The 22,466-nt window shown below is 42.4% G+C and overlaps 1 protein-coding gene across 5 annotated transcripts in view; it reads right to left on the reverse strand.

Annotated features, from left to right (window-relative positions):
• Positions 1-23: 23 nt before the first annotated feature.
• Positions 24-22,466, reverse strand: part of mark2b (MAP/microtubule affinity-regulating kinase 2b) — a 48,842-nt gene continuing 26,399 nt past the window's right edge. Inside the window, exons 8-21 of one of the 5 annotated variants that reach the window (XM_068587792.1) lie at positions 22,392-22,466; positions 20,685-20,804; positions 19,573-19,672; positions 19,280-19,392; positions 18,767-18,841; positions 18,367-18,424; positions 17,847-17,986; positions 16,539-16,633; positions 13,391-13,528; positions 9,085-9,351; positions 6,458-6,484; positions 3,775-3,813; positions 2,973-3,082; positions 24-2,835 (exon numbers count right to left, since the gene is read on the reverse strand). The exon at positions 22,392-22,466 is cut by the window's right edge and continues 162 nt beyond it. In XM_068587792.1, coding sequence (XP_068443893.1) covers positions 2,486-2,835; positions 2,973-3,082; positions 3,775-3,813; positions 6,458-6,484; positions 9,085-9,351; positions 13,391-13,528; positions 16,539-16,633; positions 17,847-17,986; positions 18,367-18,424; positions 18,767-18,841; positions 19,280-19,392; positions 19,573-19,672; positions 20,685-20,804; positions 22,392-22,466 — 1,707 coding nt within the window. In that variant the 3' untranslated portion in view covers positions 24-2,485. The remainder of the gene's footprint in view (positions 2,836-2,972; positions 3,083-3,774; positions 3,814-6,457; positions 6,485-9,084; positions 9,352-13,390; positions 13,529-16,538; positions 16,634-17,846; positions 17,987-18,366; positions 18,425-18,766; positions 18,842-19,279; positions 19,393-19,572; positions 19,673-20,684; positions 20,805-22,391) is intronic. The other 4 variants (XM_068587788.1, XM_068587790.1, XM_068587791.1 and 1 more) reach the window with 4 other exon arrangements.

The raw sequence follows: 22,466 nt of genomic DNA on the forward strand, positions 1-22,466 counted from the left end.
TATCATTGTAATTTTTCATCATTTTGTCTTTGCACAAAGAAAACAAATAATACATTTTGCAGGAGCTGATCACCCCTCCCAACCCCAAACCCACCACTACAGTTACAGTTTGCTCAAAACACATTTTTAAATCAATGTAAATTACAGCAATGTAAAACGAAAATAATGTAAATAAAAATCAACCCTGAAAGAGATAATATAACAGCAACAGCCAGAATAATAATTAGAATCCAATACCCAGCACCTTAATACATGATCAACTTTGAAAGAAAAATCTGACGTATTAAAAACTGAAAGAAAAACATAACAGTGTGTCATTGTGAAAGAAAGATAAAGTTAGGTACAACCAGCTGACGGGACCCAGCATTATCCCAATCCCCCGTGTGTGCGCGCTTCTCTTCCACTTCGACAAAAAGGAGCATCAACGCAAAGTGAGAGACAGGAAGTGATGTCTTCTGGTTCATGGTTTCGAGCGTGAAACGTTTTGGCGAAGACGTTTTTTCACGCTTTCTCTTTCAGCCATTCTGGACCGGTAAGGCCTTTAAAGAACAGACACATGAAATAATAAAGAAAAATGGCCCAAAACTTGAATGAGCAGTAGTCGTCACCACCATCATCATCATCATCATCCTTAAATATACTGATAACTGCACATAGGAGGTTGGGGGGGTTGCGTTTAATGCGATACACTATGCGTTTTGTGTTAAATGTGTGTCTGTGTTAAAGGTGCACTACACTGAAAAGGCAGCAATGATATGATCTGACATGGCCCCTTCACACCTCGCCGACCCCCAAAATCCAAATCTGTACAAACCCAAAATTTCCAACGACACAAAAAAATATATTATCAAATCAAAAGTAGAAGAAAATAATTCACCATTTGTCTGATTCTTTTTTTTTTCTTTTTTTTTTGTCCTCCAGTGATCTTTTATAATACACTCACACACACAAACAAACTGTTTGTTACATACTCGAAAGACCTTTTTTTGTGTGCGCTTGCTTTTTGGGAACAAAGAGCAAAGCCGTGTAGCAGAGTGGGGGAGAAACAGAGACAAGAAATGATCGGTTCAGGGCTGACATTCTGGATATGAAGGCGTGATGCCAACCGATGTGATACCAACATTTAAAAAAATAAAAATAAATCATTCAAGCATTTATGTGCTGACAACAAACAAACCCCAAATTAAATTCTACAATGAAAGGCAACATAAAATCCATCAACAGCCCCGTCCACAAGCTGTCCTTCCCTCCCCAGTTTCCCCATATGCCCCTCTTTTCCAGTGCACAACTCTTTTTAAAAGCCATAAAAGAAACTAAATTAAAAAAAAGACAACAAAAAAAAGTACGGACTTGACTTAAAGACCGTACAATCGATGACAGCATCGAGTCTGACTGGACTAGTCAGACTTGATGGCATGAGAGGAGAGGAATAAAAAGGGAGTGAAGAGACGTACGAGATGGATGTGTTTGTGCTGAAATTAGATGGAGAGAGAGTGGTAAAGAGAGAGTGTGTGTGTGTGTTGGTGTGAGGATGGATCAGGAGGATTTTTTTCAAAGTTCTTTTTTTGTGCGGGAGGGGAGGTTTGAGTGGGCAGGTGGAGTGGAAAGAGTCCTTTAACCAACAGCAGCAGTCAAAAATCCATCTCCATCCAAAGTCAATCTGTAGGTGTGAGTCTGTGAGCGAGAGAGAGAAAGAGTGAGCGAGCACAAGCGAGTGAGAGAGAGAGAGAGACAGTGGGCTTCAGCAACCAAAGTCCTGGCTCAGTTGGAGTCCAACAGGTTTTGGAGGATTAGAACAAATTCAATCAAAACTCCTTTGAGTTTCCAGCAAAATACGGCTCCAAACTTTCTGTCAATCATTGCCACTTGTTAGAGATTCAGAGAGAAAGTAGAATCTTTTTTGTTTCCAGCAATTCCTCCAACCTTTCAGTCCTCAGTCCATCCTCCATTTTCACCCTTCACTCCCCCACTCTATCACCCAAAAAAACCTGGCATCAGAACCGTTCAGAAAAAAAACGGAATAAATAGCAGGAAGAAGTGACGGTGTGGAGCGATCAAAGTGTGACTACTTAAAAACAGAGAGAGCAGATTGAACATGCAGAAGAGTGGAACTTCTAAGTAGAACGTGACAAAAAGAAAAGAAAACACCCAGCAGGGAACAGAGAAGACCTCGGTCTATAAGTACTTCACAACTCAGAGGAAATCAACTCAGAGTTTCTAATGGCAGGGCCTCGTGAACTTAATTAAGGAACAAATCTCCTAGAAAAGAAACGTTTTCTAGCCTCAGAGAACCAATAGCCCTACTTCAGACCTTTGTCCAGATAACAATTGTGTTATTTCTTAAAAGTGATCCCACCCTTTAGCTTACCTTCTGACCTCCACCCTGACCCTGCCCTCACCTCGCTTACCACATCCTCACTATCGCCTCTTCCACTCTCCTAACTCCTATGCTTTAATCTCATCCCTCCTTGCGGCTCCTCCGCACTCACAGTTTGAGCTCGTTGGCAATCTTTGAGGCAATGTTCTTGAAAGCGATGGATGTGCCCGAGATCCGCTTGAAGCGCACGCCGTTGAGGGAGAGCCGTGGCAGCTTGCACACTTCCATCTCCCACTGGACGAAGTCGTCGCGAGCCGGGTTGCCCGACACGCACAGCAGCATGTAGCGCTCGCGCAGCTCGTACTCGCAGCTGTTGGAGTCGAGCACTTTGCGGATCTCGCCCATCATCTCCATGGGCTCCATGGACGACGTGGTCTTCATGGACCAGGTGAAGCGGAGCGAGCGCGGCTTGGCTGACTCCTTCTGGCTGCCGATGGCCGGAGGGGTGCCGGTGCCACCTGAGGTGAGGGGGGAAGACGGGGGGAAGAAATTGCTTTTGAGTTGGAAAACTGGATAAACTTGTGAGTATAGATTAGGATGAAAGGACATGATTACTGAACAAAATACGACCAGTTGAAAGTAGAAACAAACATACCAGTGTTGACAGATCCTGGTGAGGAGTTGTTCTCGTCATTGTTGGTGGAAGAGGAAAGAACGCCGCCTGATGTCTTCTCTGACTTGTCCACGGTACTGCTCAGCATAGACCTGGGTGAGGGGTGGGAGGGTGGAAGAGAAGGAGAGGAGAAAAAGGGCGAGGGAAAGGAGATGAGAGGCAGGGAGAAAGAGGGTGAGGGAAGGAATGAGGGAGCAAAAAGCAAGAAAGAGGGAGAGAGAAAAAAGAAGAAAAGTGTGAGAATTTTGTGAAATATTTAAAAAAGCAGAGACAAAAAGGAGAGGAGGAGGGAGTATTGATAGGAAGAGGGAGATGATGAGGTCGTGGAAATGAATGGAGACAAAAACAAAAGCAAAAATTTCTTTAGGTACCCCCGTGTGTGTTTGTGCGTGCATATCTTTCTAATGCCGTGTGGTGACACGTTCGTGCGTGTGCGGCACAATTAATTTAAAGTCTGCTTGCACACAAACACACATTTGGGTACTTAGACTCCGATTCACCCCTCGCACACACATGCAGGTTGACCTCCACACCGGCACTCACTCTCTGGGATGCTACCATTCACCGCTGGTCTTCTGTCCCCTGATTGGTTAAGCCGTTATCACCACCACCAACCAATTACATCCCAGCTCGCCCCGCCCCTCCCACAACCATTCACAACAAGCTCAGGAATCATCTACTGATTGGCCCCAGGCTACTGATCGGCCCCAGGCTACTGATCGGCAGGCGGGTTTGGTAGAGTCTGGGGGTTTGTAAGGGTTTTCGGGGCCGCTCTGTATCTCACCTGCTCCCCTCATCCCGACCCTCTCCCTCATACGGACTCCTCGAGAAAAATCAACACAAGTTTAGTCTTTTTGAAGCCAACAACTGGACCGTTACAGATAGAAAATCAGCTGGCTGAGCACAGACAGACACACACACACACACACACACACACACAGAGTCGCACTGCTCGCCATGCCTGCCTGAATGTTCCAATCCAACCACAACAAGCACCGACGCCAAATATCTCATTTGAACTCCGACTGTTCAAATTTAAGCCCAGGGCCGCCCGACGACTCCACGGCCCAAAAGGCCGATCCCCGTGCCCTTCACAAGTGTTCATGAGTTAAAAAGATGAGTCACTAAAACAATGCACCAATCCATTCGTGTATTCATTACGTAGCGTTTAGGTATAAAGTCCACTTTTAGTAACTACTATTCAATGTTTTTAAACTGAAAAAAAGCTTGTGTCACCAGCTGTGGGATGAATAAAAAAAAATTATATTAGAATGGGATGGCTTGCAATAGATTCAATTGCAACTAAATGAAATGCAATGTGGAATGGTATTGAACACAACGGTCGGCTGTTTAAAAGTCCTATACAACACGGAGTAACACACACACACACACACACACACACACGCTCTATCTCATACCGGCAGACGAGACTGAAAACATACGAAACAAACTTAATAGAGGAAAAGAAACAAAGAAACACAAAGACAGGAAACATCTAAACACATGCAGGCAATGGAAGGAAAGTGACACATTCAACAGTTTATGTCTTAAATTCCTTCTGTTGTGGGAAAAATATTACTTTTTGTTTTGCCCCATAAAAAAAAGAAAATATAAACCAAAACATCATGTAAAATACCTTCTGCAACAGAAATATGGTTAAATATAGAACATGGGAAATGACAAGTCATAGAAGTGGTTACAGTTACACATGGATTTCTCAAATGATGAAGTCAAATTAAGCAATTTGTGCCATTTTGCATGCTCTGAATGATTTATCTTAATATGAGGGGATGCACAATAGCTCCCAAAGGAGGGGAACTATAGCGTCAAGGGAAAACAAAGGGCTGATGAGAGGATTACTTTAGACACTGTCGCTGTGTGCTACATAGACAGCACTGTAAATGTGCGTGCAGTGATCCATATGCTCATAAACATAACAACCCAGTTGTTCAAAATGTATACATATATTTATCTTGGAAGCATATTCATTATTTCTCCCTCTCATGCTTCAAATGTAAATAATTTATGAGAAAGCCAAAGGGCTTTGCTGCAACTTCTAACCACCAGGTGGAGCAACAATCTGGACTACAAAGAGAATCGCTCCACCTGGTGTTAGAAAGCAGACAACACACTCTAAAGTGTGTGAGATGTGTTCAGTGTGTACATCAGTTGTGTGAGATGTCTCACCGTGTGTGTGTGTGTGTGTGTGTGTGTGTGTGTGTGTGTGTGTGTGTGTGTGTGTGAGACAAGTTATGTGTTCATGTTAGAGTTTGTGTGCCTCTATGCAAAAGTCATTTCTGTGCATCAAATGTCTTCTCTGTGTGTGTGTGTGTGTGTGTGTGTGTGTGTCATAAAAAAGGTATTTTCCCAGCCTGAGTAGGTCAAAGTCATCCAGTGTTGTTGTTGTTAGAGAGCAAGTGTCAGAGCGAGAATAGAGTGATGAAAGAAAGGAAGAGTGTAGCCTCCACAAACAAGTGCAGCCGGAGAAACACTGCGGCTCCATCCCTCCCGGGTCCTCTCCTCCTCTCTATCAAAACTACCAACTACAGCTGCGGGCTTCTTATTATAAATCACTTTCCCCACTGGGATCCTCACAAACTTGCACCAAAAACTAGAAACACACCTCTCTAATTTGATTTTAAAGCCTAAACCAATGGAAGCAGAGATGAGATGGGTGGTAGTCTGGTAAGTGGGCGTTAAGTTTGGATGATGGTTGGCAACATTAATAAACAACTCTGGGTTTATTAGCACTTTAATACGCTCCTGTCCCTGTGCTTCTTTTCTCTCTCATGTGCTTAAGGACAAGAGGAAATTAGTACAGGACGCTGTTCATGTGGTGAAATTTAACACTATTACCTCACAACTTTCTAAGATTTGGAGAGAGAGATGTCTATAAACCTCAAAAGAGGCTCAACACTACTTGCATCAGAAGCTACGAAAAGGGGTAAGTGTAGAAAAAGGAGTCGTTTGATCAAATGCACCATCAAGGCTTGACCTAAATCTGGGACGCTACAGGGGGACACAAGCTCACACACACTCTACCTGGTAAATAAATAAAAAAAGGAAGGATAAAGAGGAGGTGGATGGGAGGGATGTGATGTGGGACAAAGCGGATGAGTGGTGAGGTGTTATTGTGCCGCATGACGATGATGACGGGGTGAGTGAGTTAAGTGAGTGGGCGGCTTGGTGAGGGCGAAGTTAGTAAAAATGAAATAAATAAAAATGGGCCAAAACACGGCACGCAAAAACCAGAAGGCTCAAAAAAAAGGGCCAACCACAGAAAAAAAAGGAAGGAGAAAAGATGAGGCTCAAGGCACAAAAGGAAGTGTTCAACAAAAAGCTGCACGAAACACCAAAAGGGAAGGAAATATATATATATATATATGTAAAATATATATGAAGAGGAGAATATACGTGTATATATATATATAAAAGGGGTTATATTTAACGTTGGGGGTGTTGCCTACCTTCTCGGAAACCTGAACGAGAGATTTCTACAAAAACAAAAGAGAGATAAAGAAAGAGAAACAAATGTATATATAAAAACATATAGATTCATGACTTTCCAGTAGAGGACAAGTTGTCCTCTGAGCAGCAAACTTTAAAGCAGACTGTCCGACATGAACCAGGCTTATTTGGGATTGAAGCTGCAAGAACAACCCACATAACATAACCGAAAAACAAAACAAAAACACTGTTACTGCCGTCCACTTTTGATCCAAATGCGTTTCAATGTTAAATCACTGTTGTGATAGTGTGAACAGTCATTATTAGACGCACTGCAGAACACCTTCAAAGAGATTGAATAAACTCTGTGGAAAAGTTACATTAAGTAAACCAGCTCGAACATTCACCCCTCCCTCGCAACACAAACTGAAGCGCTCCTCCACATACGGAGCAGTCCTGATCCTGAAAATAAGTTTTTGTGAGGTGAACAGTTCAAATGTGACAAACATTTCATTTGTTGGAGAAAACCACCAGACAAACCAGACACATTTCAAATATACACAGGACAACTTAAATCTTTAACACACAACACACATACACACACGATCAAGCAGGAAAATGCAGCGGTGAGGTTATATGATATGTCAATAAAACACATAGCTTTAGTGTCCATCCATCCATTTTCCGCCGCTTATCCGGGGTCGGGTCGCGGTGGCAGCACACCCAGCAGACCGACCCAGGCTTCCCTCTCACCCGCAACATTTTCCAGCTCGTTCTGGGGGACCCCAAGATGTTCCCAGGCCAGCCGGGAGATATAATTCCTCGAGCGTGCCCTGGGTCTTCCCCGGGGCCTCTTCCCAATTGTACGTGCCTGGAAAACCTCTAATGGGAGGCGTCAGGAGGCATCCGGATTCGATGCCCGAACCACCTCAGCTGACTCCTTTCGATACGAAGGAGTAGCGGCTCGACTCCAAGCTCCCTCCTGATGTCCGAGCTCCTTACCCTATCTCTAAGGCTGAGCCCAGCCACCCTACGGAGGAAGCTCATTTCGGACAAAAGAGACTCAAATTATTTAAACTGAAATTCTGTGCACAGTTTTTCCTTTTTTCTTGCTTTAGTGTATATGTATGTATAATATAATTTTATATATATATATATAATTTTATATATATATATATATATATATATATATATATATATATATATATATATATATAGAGTCAATGCAACACAATCTCTCTGTCTCCACCACCTCTACTTCCTACCAGCACGCCAGTGTGTGCGTGCGAGCATGTGTGTCAAGGTGTCCCCACTAGTGGTATTTATAGTTGAGGGAAAAGTGATATCTCCGGTGTAACCATGGATACTGTCGCCACGGAGCTACAGTATCTCTGAGTGGGAGGCCTTGAGAGTAGCTGTGCCTGTACCACCGCCTCTCTCACACTCACACACACACACGCTCTCTAGACCAACACCCACTCATGCAGACAAGACACTTTGATCATTTTTGGTTTCTGTCGTGTTCAAGCTAAAATGGCCAAAAATACACGCAGACACTCGTTCACTAACTTGTTCCTCACCCACATTTCAACACGTCGTTCTGAACCTCCATAGCTGCTCGGTATCACAGGAGCTCTGATAAAGACCTCACCTGCTATCTCAGCTTTTCATGGCTCACTAACCCTTTTGCTTTCAGTCTTGTACTTTCCTGCCACCTTTAAACCCTCACTTCCTGTCCCCTCCCCTCCATCTTCCATTCTGATGGCGGCCTCTCTTTACAACACTCAGTGTGACTGTCGCTGCTCCTTCTTATGTCTCCACGACTCGTACAGACTTAAATCACCCTTCATACATGAATTAGATCAAACGTTGTCTGAGCCTTTTTTTAATAGAACTAGTAGAAACCAATGGACCTGTAGTCAAAGAGTTGGTTAATACTATATTGTCAGGTTTTTCTTCCCTTCCCATTTTATAACCACAATGTACTTTATTCACCTAGTATTTACACAGCATAGCTAGATTAAAGCTGCAAAGCTGATTCCACTTCCAGATAATACATAATTAAAAATTAGCAATGAAATAAAGCATTGATTACAACCACGTAACCAGACAAGTAGTTTTAGTGCTGCAAGCTGCAGTGGAAGACGGAGAAGAAAACTGGGCCAGACGTGGAACCCAAACCAAAATTACTCCTCAGTCACCACCGCTCCAAACAAAATTATAGAGGAGGCGCAGCTGTTCCCTTCCTCCCCCTTTCTGCTCGCAGCAGAGTTACAGATTAGCACAAGTTTAGTGATAGGGATGAGATGAGACCAGCTCCTTTAAACAATTACTCTGAAAACCAGTGATGACATGGACCTACGGTGCGTTGTTCGTCAGAGGAAGCGAGCACATGAAGTGACTTGTAACGTAAACCCAGTAATTTTCTCCATGAAGTTCAAACCTCAGTACTCAGAAAAAGCTTCAAACTGCACTTGTGCTGCAAAGTAGCTGGATAATAAATAGAACAGCTGCTCCCATGACTGCTCTGCATTCACTAAGCTATAAACCTTCTTCTTCCACATATCCTCTCCTGTTCCATCTGTCTTGCTGCTTCTTCTCAGATTATGAGCCTAACTATTCACCCTTTCTCTTTTCTGCTGCTCACCTGCGTACAAACTTGGAGGTGAACTTGCTGAAAATCCCTGTGGCGCCGTGCGTCCTCCGGGCCTGGCTGTTACCATGTGACAGTGACGGGGACGCGGGCCCGCCAGGGTAGGCGGAGCCCTGCTGGTCCCGGGCGCCTCGCTGCTGGCCTGCGTGGAATGTGCTGCGGATGCCCACCCCTCGGGAGAAGTTGTTACGGTCTGAAGAGGCGGCGCTGCTGATGTTGTGGGCAGATGGGGAGGCACCAGGTGCCCGCTGAGCTGGGGCACTATAGAGGAGAAGTGGGAGAAAACAGAGCGAGGGATGGTGAAGAAAAGGTGATATAGAACAGAAGGGGTGGATGTGGAAGAAAGAGGTGAGAAAAGATTGTGTGGGATTGGGAAGAGGTCGGAAGGTGTGATGACAGAAGAAACAGAGAAGAGGAGATGCAAATGTTGAAGAATTTATGGAGGATTTGACAGGGGACAAGTGAAGAGAAAGCAGGAAAGGAAGATGATGGAAAAGTTAGATGAACAAGGTGAGGTACAGGAGGAGAAAAGTAGAAAGAAAAGGAAGAAGAAAGTTATAAAAAAAAAGGGGGGTGGGAGTGTGGGGGAGGAGGGGTGTGTGGGAGAGAAACAAACCGTTAGACCAACACTTATAGTCTTTTCCTTCTGATGTGCTACTTACCTCAGTGTAAGATAATACAAGTATCTAAGTCTGTTCAACGCCTGCTTGCCCTGATGATTTATATAATCACCAAAGTCAGTCAAGTCAATATTTAGAGTCACATAAGGTCATTGTCAAACACACAGATACACACTTAATCCTCTTTGCTTGAACCGTAGGGCAAAGCATCCCTAAACTCACTCTCTCACACCCCTAAAGGTTTGCATTTTCTTTGTAATGTGTGTGTGTGTGAGTGCGTCTTCCATGCCCGTCTGTAGCAGCAGTACTCCTGCAGCAGATGGCCAACACAACAAACAGAAATGGCAAAAGCACACAAACTGAAAGACAAGACAGGAAAAAACAGAAATAAAAAACAGCGAGTAATAAATACTAAAAGTGGAATAAGTAGAAAATGTAACACAAAAAGGACCATCCACTGTAGAGGGCTGCAATGGGACTGGGACACCACATAACACATGTGGGATGTTAACGTTATCACTGCTTGACAAAATGTCCCATACTGAATGAAAATAGGAACGGCTGTAATTACTAGTCTTAAGCGTCAGGGGAAATCCTTTGTCGCCCCATTAAAACCAAAAACATTCTGTTTCAGTTTATTTTATCTCTCCCACTTGCACTAGTGTGTATCTGTTGCTGATACAACATGATACAATTGTACCTATCAAGAAGCAGGGACACAATCGTACGTCATGTGGTTTCCACATCTTCTAAAGATGGGTAGCTGAATAACTGCATTGTCAGTGTTTATGTGTATCGATTGTCCCTGTAGGAGGGGTGGGAGGTGAACGGTGGATCTGCTGGAGCGAGGGGTCAGATCTTCTAAGTGAGGGATTGAGAAAGCAGTACCATGCAGACCTCTAATACACTCACAAATAGAAAGAAAAAGTAAAAGAAGCTTTTTAGTCATGACTATAGTCTCACTGTGCGATGGACAGCTTCAACACATCCTTTGCTTTGATGTGGACCAGTTCAAGTTGTGCACCGAGAATACACTTGCACACAAAGACACAGCTCTTCTATGTATGTGGGTTAGTGAGGACCGTGGTGACTTATTATAGTTATGAAGATGACGGTTGATTGGGAAGGAGCACATGTTGCAAAGAGGAATATTACTGCAATATCTTATAATTAGTTTCAACATGTGGGAGCATTGCATTGTCACTCAGGGACAAGAGCAGTAACAGAGTTTAAGTATCGGCGGTGTGGCATGAGGTGGAGGCACGCTTCATGTATTCATGGTGCAGCTGGGTGATTTCCATGCTTGGCATACTTGGTTTGCGTATAGTCGACTGCACCTCTACGTTAAACAAATGTGGAGAAGCCTGTTGTGCAGCATCGCTTGCTTCATTACAGTACATCATGAATACTCATGCAGCCAAAGAGGTCGTTTGAAATATCAACCTCATGAATTTACATTTTAAACGTTTTCCAGAGGGGTAATTGGGGACAGCTGGAGAAAAACAGGAATGGGTGGGACTTGGGGGCACAGACTGTGTACTGAGAAAGGTTGCCTACGCCTCACTTAGGGTACAGTCTATGTGTTGGAGCGGTACCTTCTCTCCAGCGTTCCCAACCAGGTTCTGAACAGCCCAAGCTCACTGCTGAATGACGCATGCAACAGAACAAGACTTCAACATGGAGTGGACAAAAGCACATACAGCTAGAGGTCCACCTTGACATTTGCTCTGCTGGAATTTCAGCCTGACATTTGGGGGTGGGGATTGGGCTCCACAAGAGTCTAGTTGTCTTGTGACTAGACAACGGTCACAAAAAGAATGGGCTTCTCTGAGAAGGGAAATGTCACTGGCACTTAAAGTATTTACACATGGCTGGTGGGGGAAAACTAGAAACATATCAAAGTAGCCCATGAAGCAGACACTATGAAGCAGGTGAGCTAAACAACAAAGCAACACACATAAACACAGCAAAGACACAGTGACAATAGTTCAGCCACATGAACATTAAGGCACAGTTACTTCATCACTCCATTTATTTTATTCAACGAGACACATACAGTCAACGCTTACTAGATAAAGACGTGGTTTTCCCGGGCAACTTCAGGATTGAACTGGGTTTACGTAACAGATTGAGGCTGCATGAGAGCCCTTGCTCACCATGGGAAATTTTAAAAAGGCACTCCACTTCTTTACACAGGACTGATATTAACTTGTATGAGCCAGGGAAAATCCTTTTGTTGACAAATACAACATGTCAGAAAACCAAATGTATAGTGTGCATATTAAATATTAAAGTATCTATACATGCAACAGATGATACATGCATCAACACTTTACATCAGCATGTTGTCTGGTTCTCCCCAGAGCACTTTTTTAAAAAAATGAAAAAAAAGAATCTTTCTCTTCAGTACAACTTTTGTGATCAATGACTACACAATTGTAATGCGGTTGACTTTCAAATTGAAGTAAATGAAAAAGCATCTTTCAATGTAGTTTAAACAAAAATATTTTAAGCTCTTACTTGCAAAATGTAGTGACCGCCGGTTTGTTTGAAACTAGACTCTTAATAATACAGCTTAAAACCATACCTTTAAATGTCAACATCAGCCATTTTAGATTCTGAAAATGTGTGTTTTTTCCTCAATAACCCTGCAAATTGTCCAATGTTTGTTAGTTTGTAAGCTAACAGATCTCATCTGTTAACATTGTTCCCCTGATGGCCTGGTGGCTTAGAGGCTAAAAAGAGGAATGTCTGTTATATGTCCAAAGACCTTTTTTCATTCTTTTTGTGCCTTTAATAATAACTTAATATGAACAGTAAATTAGGTTTTACTTTAAAGCACTCCTCACTACGCAGACAGCCAATAACCAAGCTTCTACAAAGGGCTTGTCTGCACACAGTTTATTAGATATTAAGACCCCTACACGTGTAAAACTGATTTCCGCTGGTCCATAGATTTCTCTCAATTCGTCTGTTGGAAAACCAAACAAGACAAGAAAAGAGAGGTACAGTACAGTGAAAAATCTGCTCATCTTGTTCTGACCGCTGGGCAATAGGAGATTTGAGACTGACTGATTGGCCAAGACAAGATCTGTCAACATCTCCACACTGAGTTTTAGCTCGCACAACCTTCTGAGTCCCACAATCTACTTCCTGGCTGTTGCTTAGTAACTGTTGAGTCTATGATGGCTGGTCTTAGAAATGCTGCTCTCAATGGTCTTGCTGTAGCGGTAAATATATATTTATAGGCAGATACTGGGGCTGGTAGATTTAATTATGAATAAGTGACCCAAGTTTTTATTGATATTAATCAAGGAGGTTATGTAGGCCTTACATGCAGTTGAAAAATAAATCAATAAAAACATTAGTAGTCTCTTTAATCTAGCAGTGATGGAAGGTTTCAGAGGCAATACATAATTTTATTGTTTCTTCATCTCTACTTTTTCCTCTTTGTCCATTAAGGTCTTGCGGAAGGGATGATGATCTGTGCTGCGTAAAGTGGTACGTGCTGAAAGGGGCTGAGGGAGCAGTGAGCGTCTCCGTGTGTGTGTGTGTGTGTGTGTGTGTGTGTGTGTGTGTGTGTGTGTGTGTGTGTGTGTGTGTGTGTGTGTGTGTGTGTGTGTGTGTGTGTGTGTGTGAGAGAGACAGTGAGTGACTGAGTGAGTGAGTGAGAGACTTGCCTGGGCCGTGGTGCGTGCAGGTCAGAGGGGCATGGATGATTGGAGGAGGACAGGGACTTGTGGTGGCGGGGACGTGAGGAGGAGGAGAGGACGGCAGCGGCCGACGCAGTGGAGGCGCGGGAGCCCGGCATGTTTAGGCTGGGAGGAGGGGGGGAACAGGAGGAGTACCCCGCCCAACACACACACGCACGCGCAGACAAACCAAAAACGTGACCGACACAGGACAAACACACGTCACACAATCAGACATACATACGAGCATGACACATACGTTCACAAACACGGGGCGGGGTTTGTGTGTGGATGGGAGGTGAGGTGGAGCATGGTTAGAAGCAGCACTTATCAAACAAAGTAAAGGGGAGGGGAGGAAAGAGCAGAAGAAGTAGATAGAGACAAAAAAGAGACAGAAAACACAGAGCAAAAGGACATGAACAAAGAGGAAAAGTTGGTCCCTTTGTGCAGCTAATGTTGCTTCATCGCGGTTTCACAAAAATAACAATCACAAACCACATCTTCTTGTGCCTTTGTGTTTTCACACACACCAAAGTATTTCACTAGTCCTCCCCAGCAGGTCTAAATATTTTAAATATATATTATCAGCACCATTTGAGGTGTCGAGTATAAAGTAAAACTAACGCCAAACACATTTCGCTTACGAACCTCTTTCATGGTAGAAATAGTTTTCTAGCTTTAAACCCTTGCTGTTTTTTTCTTTGTTTGTTGTGAAACGCATTGCATTGTATGGTGTGGTAAGAATTGTTCTTTACAAATAAAGTTGTATTATATTGACTATATAATCTAATGTTTTTCTAGACATGAGACAAGTTAATTAATTGGAAAACAAACCATCAAAGATAAGCAAATTCTGGTATTATATTGTTTTGTATATATAAACTCTGAGCCTGGAGTTTTATGGATCTGACCCGTCTCTGCCTGTCAAGTCCTTGACTTTCCCTCTCCAATCCTTTCCTCTTCCTTTCTACTGCAAACAATCTAAACTACATCTGTAACAAAGAGTAGCTTATTGAGTCACAAGCAAAGAACACTGGTCATTTCCCGAAACCTCTCTTAATCAACAAGGTTGCTACAGGCTACAATGCTCTGCACATTACTGACTGGTCTAACTTGACTTTATACACACACACAGACACCAACACAGCGAGAGACAGGGGAGAGTGGTACCAGAGGGAGAGGGATAGATGAAGAGAGAGCGGAGGAACAAGCAATGAAGGAGACAGGGCAACATTTATAGAGGTCAACTAAACAACTGCTAATTACACAGAAAACAAACACATAGTCGAGAGAAACGCACACCGTTTCTGACTGGGATTAACACGGCTGGTGATGGAAAAAAACAGCATTCACTGGACAATCCAGTGTGTGGCAAGAGTTTGAGCATGTGTGTCATGTATGTTTAAGCTTGTGTGTGTCAATGAGTTTGTATGTGTGCAGCCTCAGTGTGTGTATATATGTTTGTGTATGTGTAAGCCTATTAAGAGGCAAGTACAGAGACCAATTTTGTGCCACTAAGAGTTAATATTCCATCACAAGTCTTCCTAATCTCCTTAGAAGAGAGAGGGGAGAAATAGAGAGAAAGAAAGAAAGATTAATATAAAGACAAGAAGGGAAAAAAAAGCTGGGAGAGAAAAAAAAGGAGGGAGGTGCCAAGGAAATGTAAGTCACTTAAGATCCAGAGGGACACAAGCTCAGACGCAGATAAAAGTACACCAAATGCAGAACATTGGAAAATCACAGAAAGGGGGAAAAAAGGAAAAGGGAATAGGGAAGGGGTGCAAGTATAAAAGCCACAACTTCAAAGCATTAATGATGATCAAATAAAGTAACTTAAAAATCAAAGCAGATGACAACCACTAAGTTAGCAGAGCCTACCATGGCTAAAATAACCACAGTACTAAAAAAACAATGCTGTGTCAAATGACAAAAAGGAAAATTGACTGATCAGCCTGATCATTGATTCAATTATATTTAATGTTGTAAGCCATGCACTATATTGGAAACAAAGTGGTCATTTGAGATGAATTGATGAACAGGTAATAAAGCAGTAATGACATGGCTTAATGTTTAATGTTCATGAAGAAGCACACAAAGCATATGGCTGGTTAAGCATGAGTGATGTGCGTGTGGTTGTAAGTGTGGACACAGAGGAGGCGCTTTCAGCACCAGCGGCTGACGATCCCGGGCATAAAATTTGAGGATTAATGACTTATTGAGTAAGGGTGTGCTTTTATGGCCTAAAATGAAGACGCCAGACTCCAGAATTAAGCAATACGACAATGAACAAAACGTCTTTGAGTTGAGTTGTTTAAATTTAGGAAGTATGAAATGAGAAAGAGGAAAAGGGATGGAATATCACTGACATTTCCTAATACAATGAAATGAAAATGAGTTATGGCTAAACCCATTTGTATAAATCTATTTTTGTTTTTTTTACATAATAATTTATACTATAAGATAATTGCCTTTTTGGCCCTCTGTTGAGTTTTGCACCTTCTAAAACTTCCAAACGTCTTTCTCTGATTTGACTGTGGGCATAAACTCTGATTAAACTCCAAGTTTGTGGAAGTCAAAATTCATGGAAAAATAATATTTTATTAAAAGGAACAGAAAGAAGGACACACGCTTAAAGAACAAGCGAGGTCTCCACATGTGTCAACCTGTGTGTGTCCATCGAACACTGCCTCTGCACTGACTGGCTGGCTGGCTGGCTGTCCTCCATCTGACCATCATGAGTAGTAATCTGTAATCTACTGAAGGTTTGGCCTAAATTCTCAAGGGAGCCTGATTTCCTTGTCCAGGAGGGCTCACCCCCATCCCGGGGTAAAGCTCTGGGCCCTCCCTGAGCCAGCTGGCAGAGCTCTGGAGAGAACCAGCCAAGGTCTGGGATCCAGTCATGAGAGACAGCTGTGGGACTGTTCCATTCACAAACCATGGTTAGTGTGTCGATATTATGTGTGTGTGTTAGGGAGAAGTCAGGGTTGCCTCACTGCAACTACTTGAGTTGCTGGTGACGAGAGAAAGATAGTATACTATAGTATGCTCATCTTTTATAACCCTTATTATATTATTTGTTTGTTTGTGTGTGCGTGTATATTTACACACACGTGTGTAAATCTGTGTGTGCTTGTACCTGTCCTTGCCGTTCTGAATGCCCTGGCCCAACGTGGCTCTCTCAGTCAGAGGAGAGTTTCGACTGCGACCAGTACCGGTGGACAGGATGCTATTCTGAGGGCGGAGGGGAACAAAATAAAACAAATGTTAGAAATATAGAAACGTTTCAGACTAAGAACAAAACTGTTAAATTAGTGCAGTGGCCAAAGGCTGGAGGAATATGACATTCAAGGTGATCAATTATTGCTTTAACAGCCTTCAGCAAGCCGCCCAATCACCACGGACAAGTGATCTAAATTGCCTAACATTAATTAAGTGTTCACTACACAATCACGCAATGACAAATCCAATTCATTTTCACCTCTATTTTTTTGCACTCCCAATACAAGTGTTTTCCATTTCCTTGCATGACACATTAGCCATCTGCTCAGAATGAGGTTGGGTGGAGCTATCTGGCAAAGTCCACAGACTATGTAATAAAAATGATAAAAGTCTCAGTTGTCACGCCCGAACAGGGTGCGGCAAAATTAACTGGAGAGTGACAGAGACGTCAATCGAAAGCCGCTTGAACACGCCCACATAATCCTGAGAGGAGCCCTCGTCAGGTAAATCTACACAAAATCTGACTCTAAAACCATAAAATACTTCTTCTATAATTTCTAAAACTTTTTAGGAAGTTGAGTTTGAAGTAATATACTTGGTTAGTGTCATTTGAAAATTATTTTGTTGGATAACATTGTTTAATACGTTATAATACAGCCTTGAGGGTTCCAATGTGGTGCCAACTAAAGGGATGAGATCGATGGTGATACAGCTTTAAGAAATTACAAAATGGCATTTTTACAGAAGACATTTTGACATGTCATAGAAGGAAAAGTACCGGTGCAAATAACCATCTGAATGTGAATTCCATTGAGCTGCTTCAGAGTCAGGGTCCTTGGTGTTGTGGATGCAACAAGCAGAGCCTTGAACATGATGCACACCTTTACATTTTCACACTATGAAGACTATCATAATTATATTGCCATTTATTAAAATTTGTTTATTAGTAACTAGCATCTGTTATAATCTTTGCACCATGGATTAAGATAATATACGGCCCCCCCTTACTTACACTAAAGAACAACCAAGACTTTTCAAACAAAAACTAGCTTTCAAATAAAAAAGAAATGTTGTTCATGGTGGTTCACTCCACTTGGAGTGTGTATTTTGTTTGTCTGTGTATGGTAATGACGGTGATATTGCACAAATGTACTTTTAATGGGCTTCTTATAGAAACTTTGAGTGTTGAAAATGTCATGCAAGCAGTGTGGGTGTTTGGTCTTACGGTGGAGGGTGTGGCACTCTTCTTGCGGTCAGTGGGGACCAGAGGACTGGCCGGCACCTTGGTAGTGGAGCTGCCTGAAGAACCTTTCCTCCCAGAATCCTCTCCTGCTGTCCGGTTGTCCCTCTTAGAGTAGGAGGAGCCTAGAAAAAAGAAAGAGTGGGAGGGTATTAGAAAGGTCATCACTTGCTGCACTCTAGCCTGAGACATCTTCCGTCTCATTCCCATCCGCCTTCTTCTGCTCGCCCACTCATTTGTCATGTTTCTGTGATCACTACAATAAAAATCTGTCTTTCTTTCATGCTCACTTTTCAAAACTATTTTGGGACTCAATGGGAACTTGTTATTGTATCACAACCTTTGAAAGCCTTCAATCTTTCATTCAATTATTTACTACACCAAGATTGAAAACATATGATTCAATAAAAAAAGTGTAAAATTTTTTTTAAAAAAGCTTTGTACATTTCTCCTAACCCAAACACCAGCTTTGTTCCCCTTCTTCTCCCACACACACCAATCTCACCGTGGTCGGTGGCTCTGCGGTTCTGAGGTTTCTGGTTGGACGACACACTGCGCTGCACCTTACAGAGCAAAAGTGGACATCCGAGTCAGTGTGGTATTTTACTGCGCACGGCACGCACGCACGCACGCACGGCACGCACGGCACGCACGCGCACGCACGCGCACGCACGCACGCGCACGCACGCACGCGCACGCACGCACGCGTACGCACGCACGCGTACGCACGCACATACGACAACACCGCTGGTTGCTTTGGTTTACCTGTACCTGTATGTAGGTCGACAATCTAAAACCTAAAAATTAGCTACGTCAGAGAAGATTCCCAAAGGTTCTCTTGTGTCACTGGCCGGAGGGAGACCTCATTTTGTGTTAGCAGAAGACAATATGTGTTCTCATTGTACCTTGTGAGGCGGGGAAGGGGCGTTTATGTTGCTTACATCACTTCCTGGCCGGGGCTTGATGCCACTTTCATCCAGCTGAGGAAAAATGACAAACGTGGAAATCTGAATACAAGTATTGAGAGGAGATGCAAAGAGACTGGACACGACAAACACAAAGGAATTAAAAAATAGCACTTAAAAGAAAATGTCTCCCGTTATAAGAACACTGAAATGTTTTGAGCATAAATATATATATTAATGCTCAAAACATTTCAGTATGTATGTGTGTGTGTGTGTGTGTGTGTGTGTGTCTATATATATATATATATATATATATATATATATATATATATATATATATATATATATATATATATATATATATATATATATCCATTTTCTTGTGCATAATGATGAACTCACAAGAGCTGATTTTTGTGACAATTTAGTCAATAACTTCCCAACAACTGCATCTAAGAGAGCTCTGATAAACCGACATTACCTGGCATGGTACAATAAAATAAAGGCATGTACCTCAGAGTTCCTATAATCCAGTAGCAGGTATGCAGCCATCACATCATTGTACTTCTGGTTCACCAGTGAGTCCTGGATCTCCTCCTGAGAGAATCCCATCGTCAGCATGATGTCTGGACACACAAAAGCAGTTAATAATTAAAATGGGGAACTTCCTGTTCGTCTATAGTTATCTTTAAGATGAATTGGCCTTGTGGAGTGGAGAAAAAGAACACCTGTACTCAAGTAACCTTGTGCATCGGAAAAGAAAGGAATACATGTCAACACATGATTTTGTGCGTTTCTGTTACTACCTGTCCTCCTGGGGTCTTTATAATCTGGCATGGGTTCGATGTAGGGTTTGAGTTCTTCCTCCTCGTGCCCTACATTCATCCACCGGTCCCTCATTATCTGCTGCTTGGAGGAAGCCAAAAAGTACAAAGGGACAAGGGAGAAATGAGATTTCAAATATAACAGAGAGGGCGAAGAGATTAGTAGAAAAGAGTCACCTCAGGAAACAAATGGAGGAGATGCATAAGTTCACTAACATTTATGAATTCATTCTACTTCATTCATCTCATTCCTTCACTAATCTTGACCAGTATTTAGCATACTTTGAGCAAAACAAGGGTAAAATTCTGTAATCCTGAAGCATATCATTCTGTTGGCTGCTTAGAAATGTAGACACATTTTAGGGTAGGTGTAAATGAATCAGTCATAGAACTAAATTCCAACACTAAAGCTAGAGTCTTTTTTCTATATTTATACACGGCTGCCGTAACATTTAGTAGGTCAAGAAAAGAGAAAGCCAAAAATGATGGTATGTTTTTAATCTAAAATGTTTCTCAGTAGCAAATACTTATATAGTATTACTAATATAATGCCTTGTCTTCTTTTTTGCTAATAACTTACATATAACAGTAGTTGAGGTCCAATTACCTCTCAGTGAAACAAATTCAGTAACTCATAACTCACAAACTAACATGTATTTACGATGCCTTTAAAAAGCACTTTACACTTCTGCAACAAACTCACATATAGTTGGTGAAGCGAGTCTGGTTCTACAATATAGTACTGCATGCAGTACATACACCGTTAGATACACACTGGTAATAAATGCAACTCAAACATCAGTGTCTAGCTATTTGGTGTTATACAATTTTTGTTTGTCAGTCCGCAAGTTTTATTTTCGAATTTAACCTAAGACATTTTAAATCTGTTGATGTAATGATTTTCTACTGAAGAATCCGAAGCAAGTGAAATACATTTGATAACAAAACAGTAACACAATGAAAGCATTTTAACACTTATCCAATTACAATAAATTGAAGATCCTTCAATTCATTGTGTCTAACCAATATGATTTGAGTATGCATCAAGTTATTATTGTGTGTCTGTGTGTGTGTAGAAATGCAGTGCGGCGTACCTCGAGACTGCCTCTTTTGGAGGGGTTCAGAATGAGGAATTTTTTTAGCAAGTTTTCGCAGTCGGTGGACATGTAGAAAGGAATCCTGTATTTACCACGCAGCACGCGCTCTCTCAGTTCCTGGAGATGGACAAAGGCATGAAAAGTCAGTGCAGCAGACTCTAAAAATACACCTTCAAATATAAACAATCCTATTTTTCTCCTCATTCTCAAAACCCACAGATTCTAAAAGTAGCAAATAACCATGAATATGTAGACTGCCCTCCATCCAAATGTTTTCAACGATCTACTGAAAATGAGGGTCTATGCAAGAGCCATTGATGATAAAGGATTCAACTCTGTATCTTATTGGTTTATGTAGTTTAATATCACGTGGCTTTAATTAGCCAAGCAGCAGCTCCAAATGATTGATATTTTTGTTCAACAAGGTGGGCATTTCAATAAGCAGTTCTAACACAGTGGTACTAGTTTGTGTGTTAAATCATCAAATCCTCCTCCTCCTGAACTTTGTTGAAGCGGATATTTGATTTTATTCTGTACTGTCATATAATATATATGGTAAATGATTCAACAACATAATGCTGTTGTTAAAAGTTACCAGAAACAAATACTCAACATCAAAATGCCTGTTTTCTACCTCAGAGGCTTATTTCTCCCAAACATACATTTTAATAGTGTACCATTGAACTTATTAAGCTACGAGTGGGGTCTTCAATAATTAATTATTCTAATTTATTGAGATACTGAACAATAAATGTGTGTAAAGACTTTTAACACTGCTGAAATGTATGAAACAAGTTTTATGAGGGCTCAGAGTACATCGTGAGGTATGCAATCAGCATAAGAATCTATCTATTTCAAAAGTGCTAGGACTTTAAAAAAAATGCCCTTTTTTGGTGCGTCTGTGCATTGGTCTGTGAAATCAGAAAACAGTGAGGTTTGTATCTGGTAAATAAATAGTGAGACCAGTAATGTTGATGTTAAACCAAACTACACAACAGGAGGTCGTGCAAAGGTATACTCAATAAGCCTAAATATCAATATTATCATATCCAAAGTCATATCGCCCACCCACGATGTGTCCGCACTTCCACAGTGACTCATGTGGGTACTGACAGAATGCAGGGTACGAAAGATGGGATGAATAATGAAGAAACATCTTTTATTATAGCACTAAATCCTCTCTGTTTCAAAGTAACAGGTTTCTGTGCCTGTTTGGTGCACCAAACCACCAAACCCCTTTGAAGACAAAGCACTTGTGTTGGCATTTAATCACTTTCACACATTCACTCTCTCTTGAATTCTGTTTCTGCATTCTGTGGGGCAGAAGGAACCGAAACCAGCATGATAAATACTACAACCACCCACAGAATACAGACATTCGCTTATGTAATGAAAATGAGCGCACGCACGCACGCACGCACGCACGCACGCACGCACGCACGCACGCACGCACGCACGCACGCACGCACGCACGCACGCACGCACGCACGCACGCACGCACGCACGCACGCACGCACGCACGCACGCACGCACGCACGCACGCACGCACGCACGCACGCACGCACGCACGCACGCACGCACGCACGCACGCACGCACGCACGCACGCACGCACGCACGCACGCACGCACGCACGCACGCACGCACGCACGCACGCACGCACGCACGCACGCACGCACGCACGCACGCACGCTTCTCTTCCTGACCTTGAGGTTTTGTCCATCGAAGGGCAGTGAGCCGCTGACCAGGGTGTAGAGGATCACCCCCAGGCTCCAGACATC

This window comes from Clinocottus analis, unplaced genomic scaffold, assembly GCF_023055335.1.
Source record: "Clinocottus analis isolate CAN_PGR_092001 unplaced genomic scaffold, fCliAna1.0.p SCAF_21, whole genome shotgun sequence".
Lineage (NCBI taxonomy): Eukaryota > Metazoa > Chordata > Actinopteri > Perciformes > Cottidae > Clinocottus > Clinocottus analis.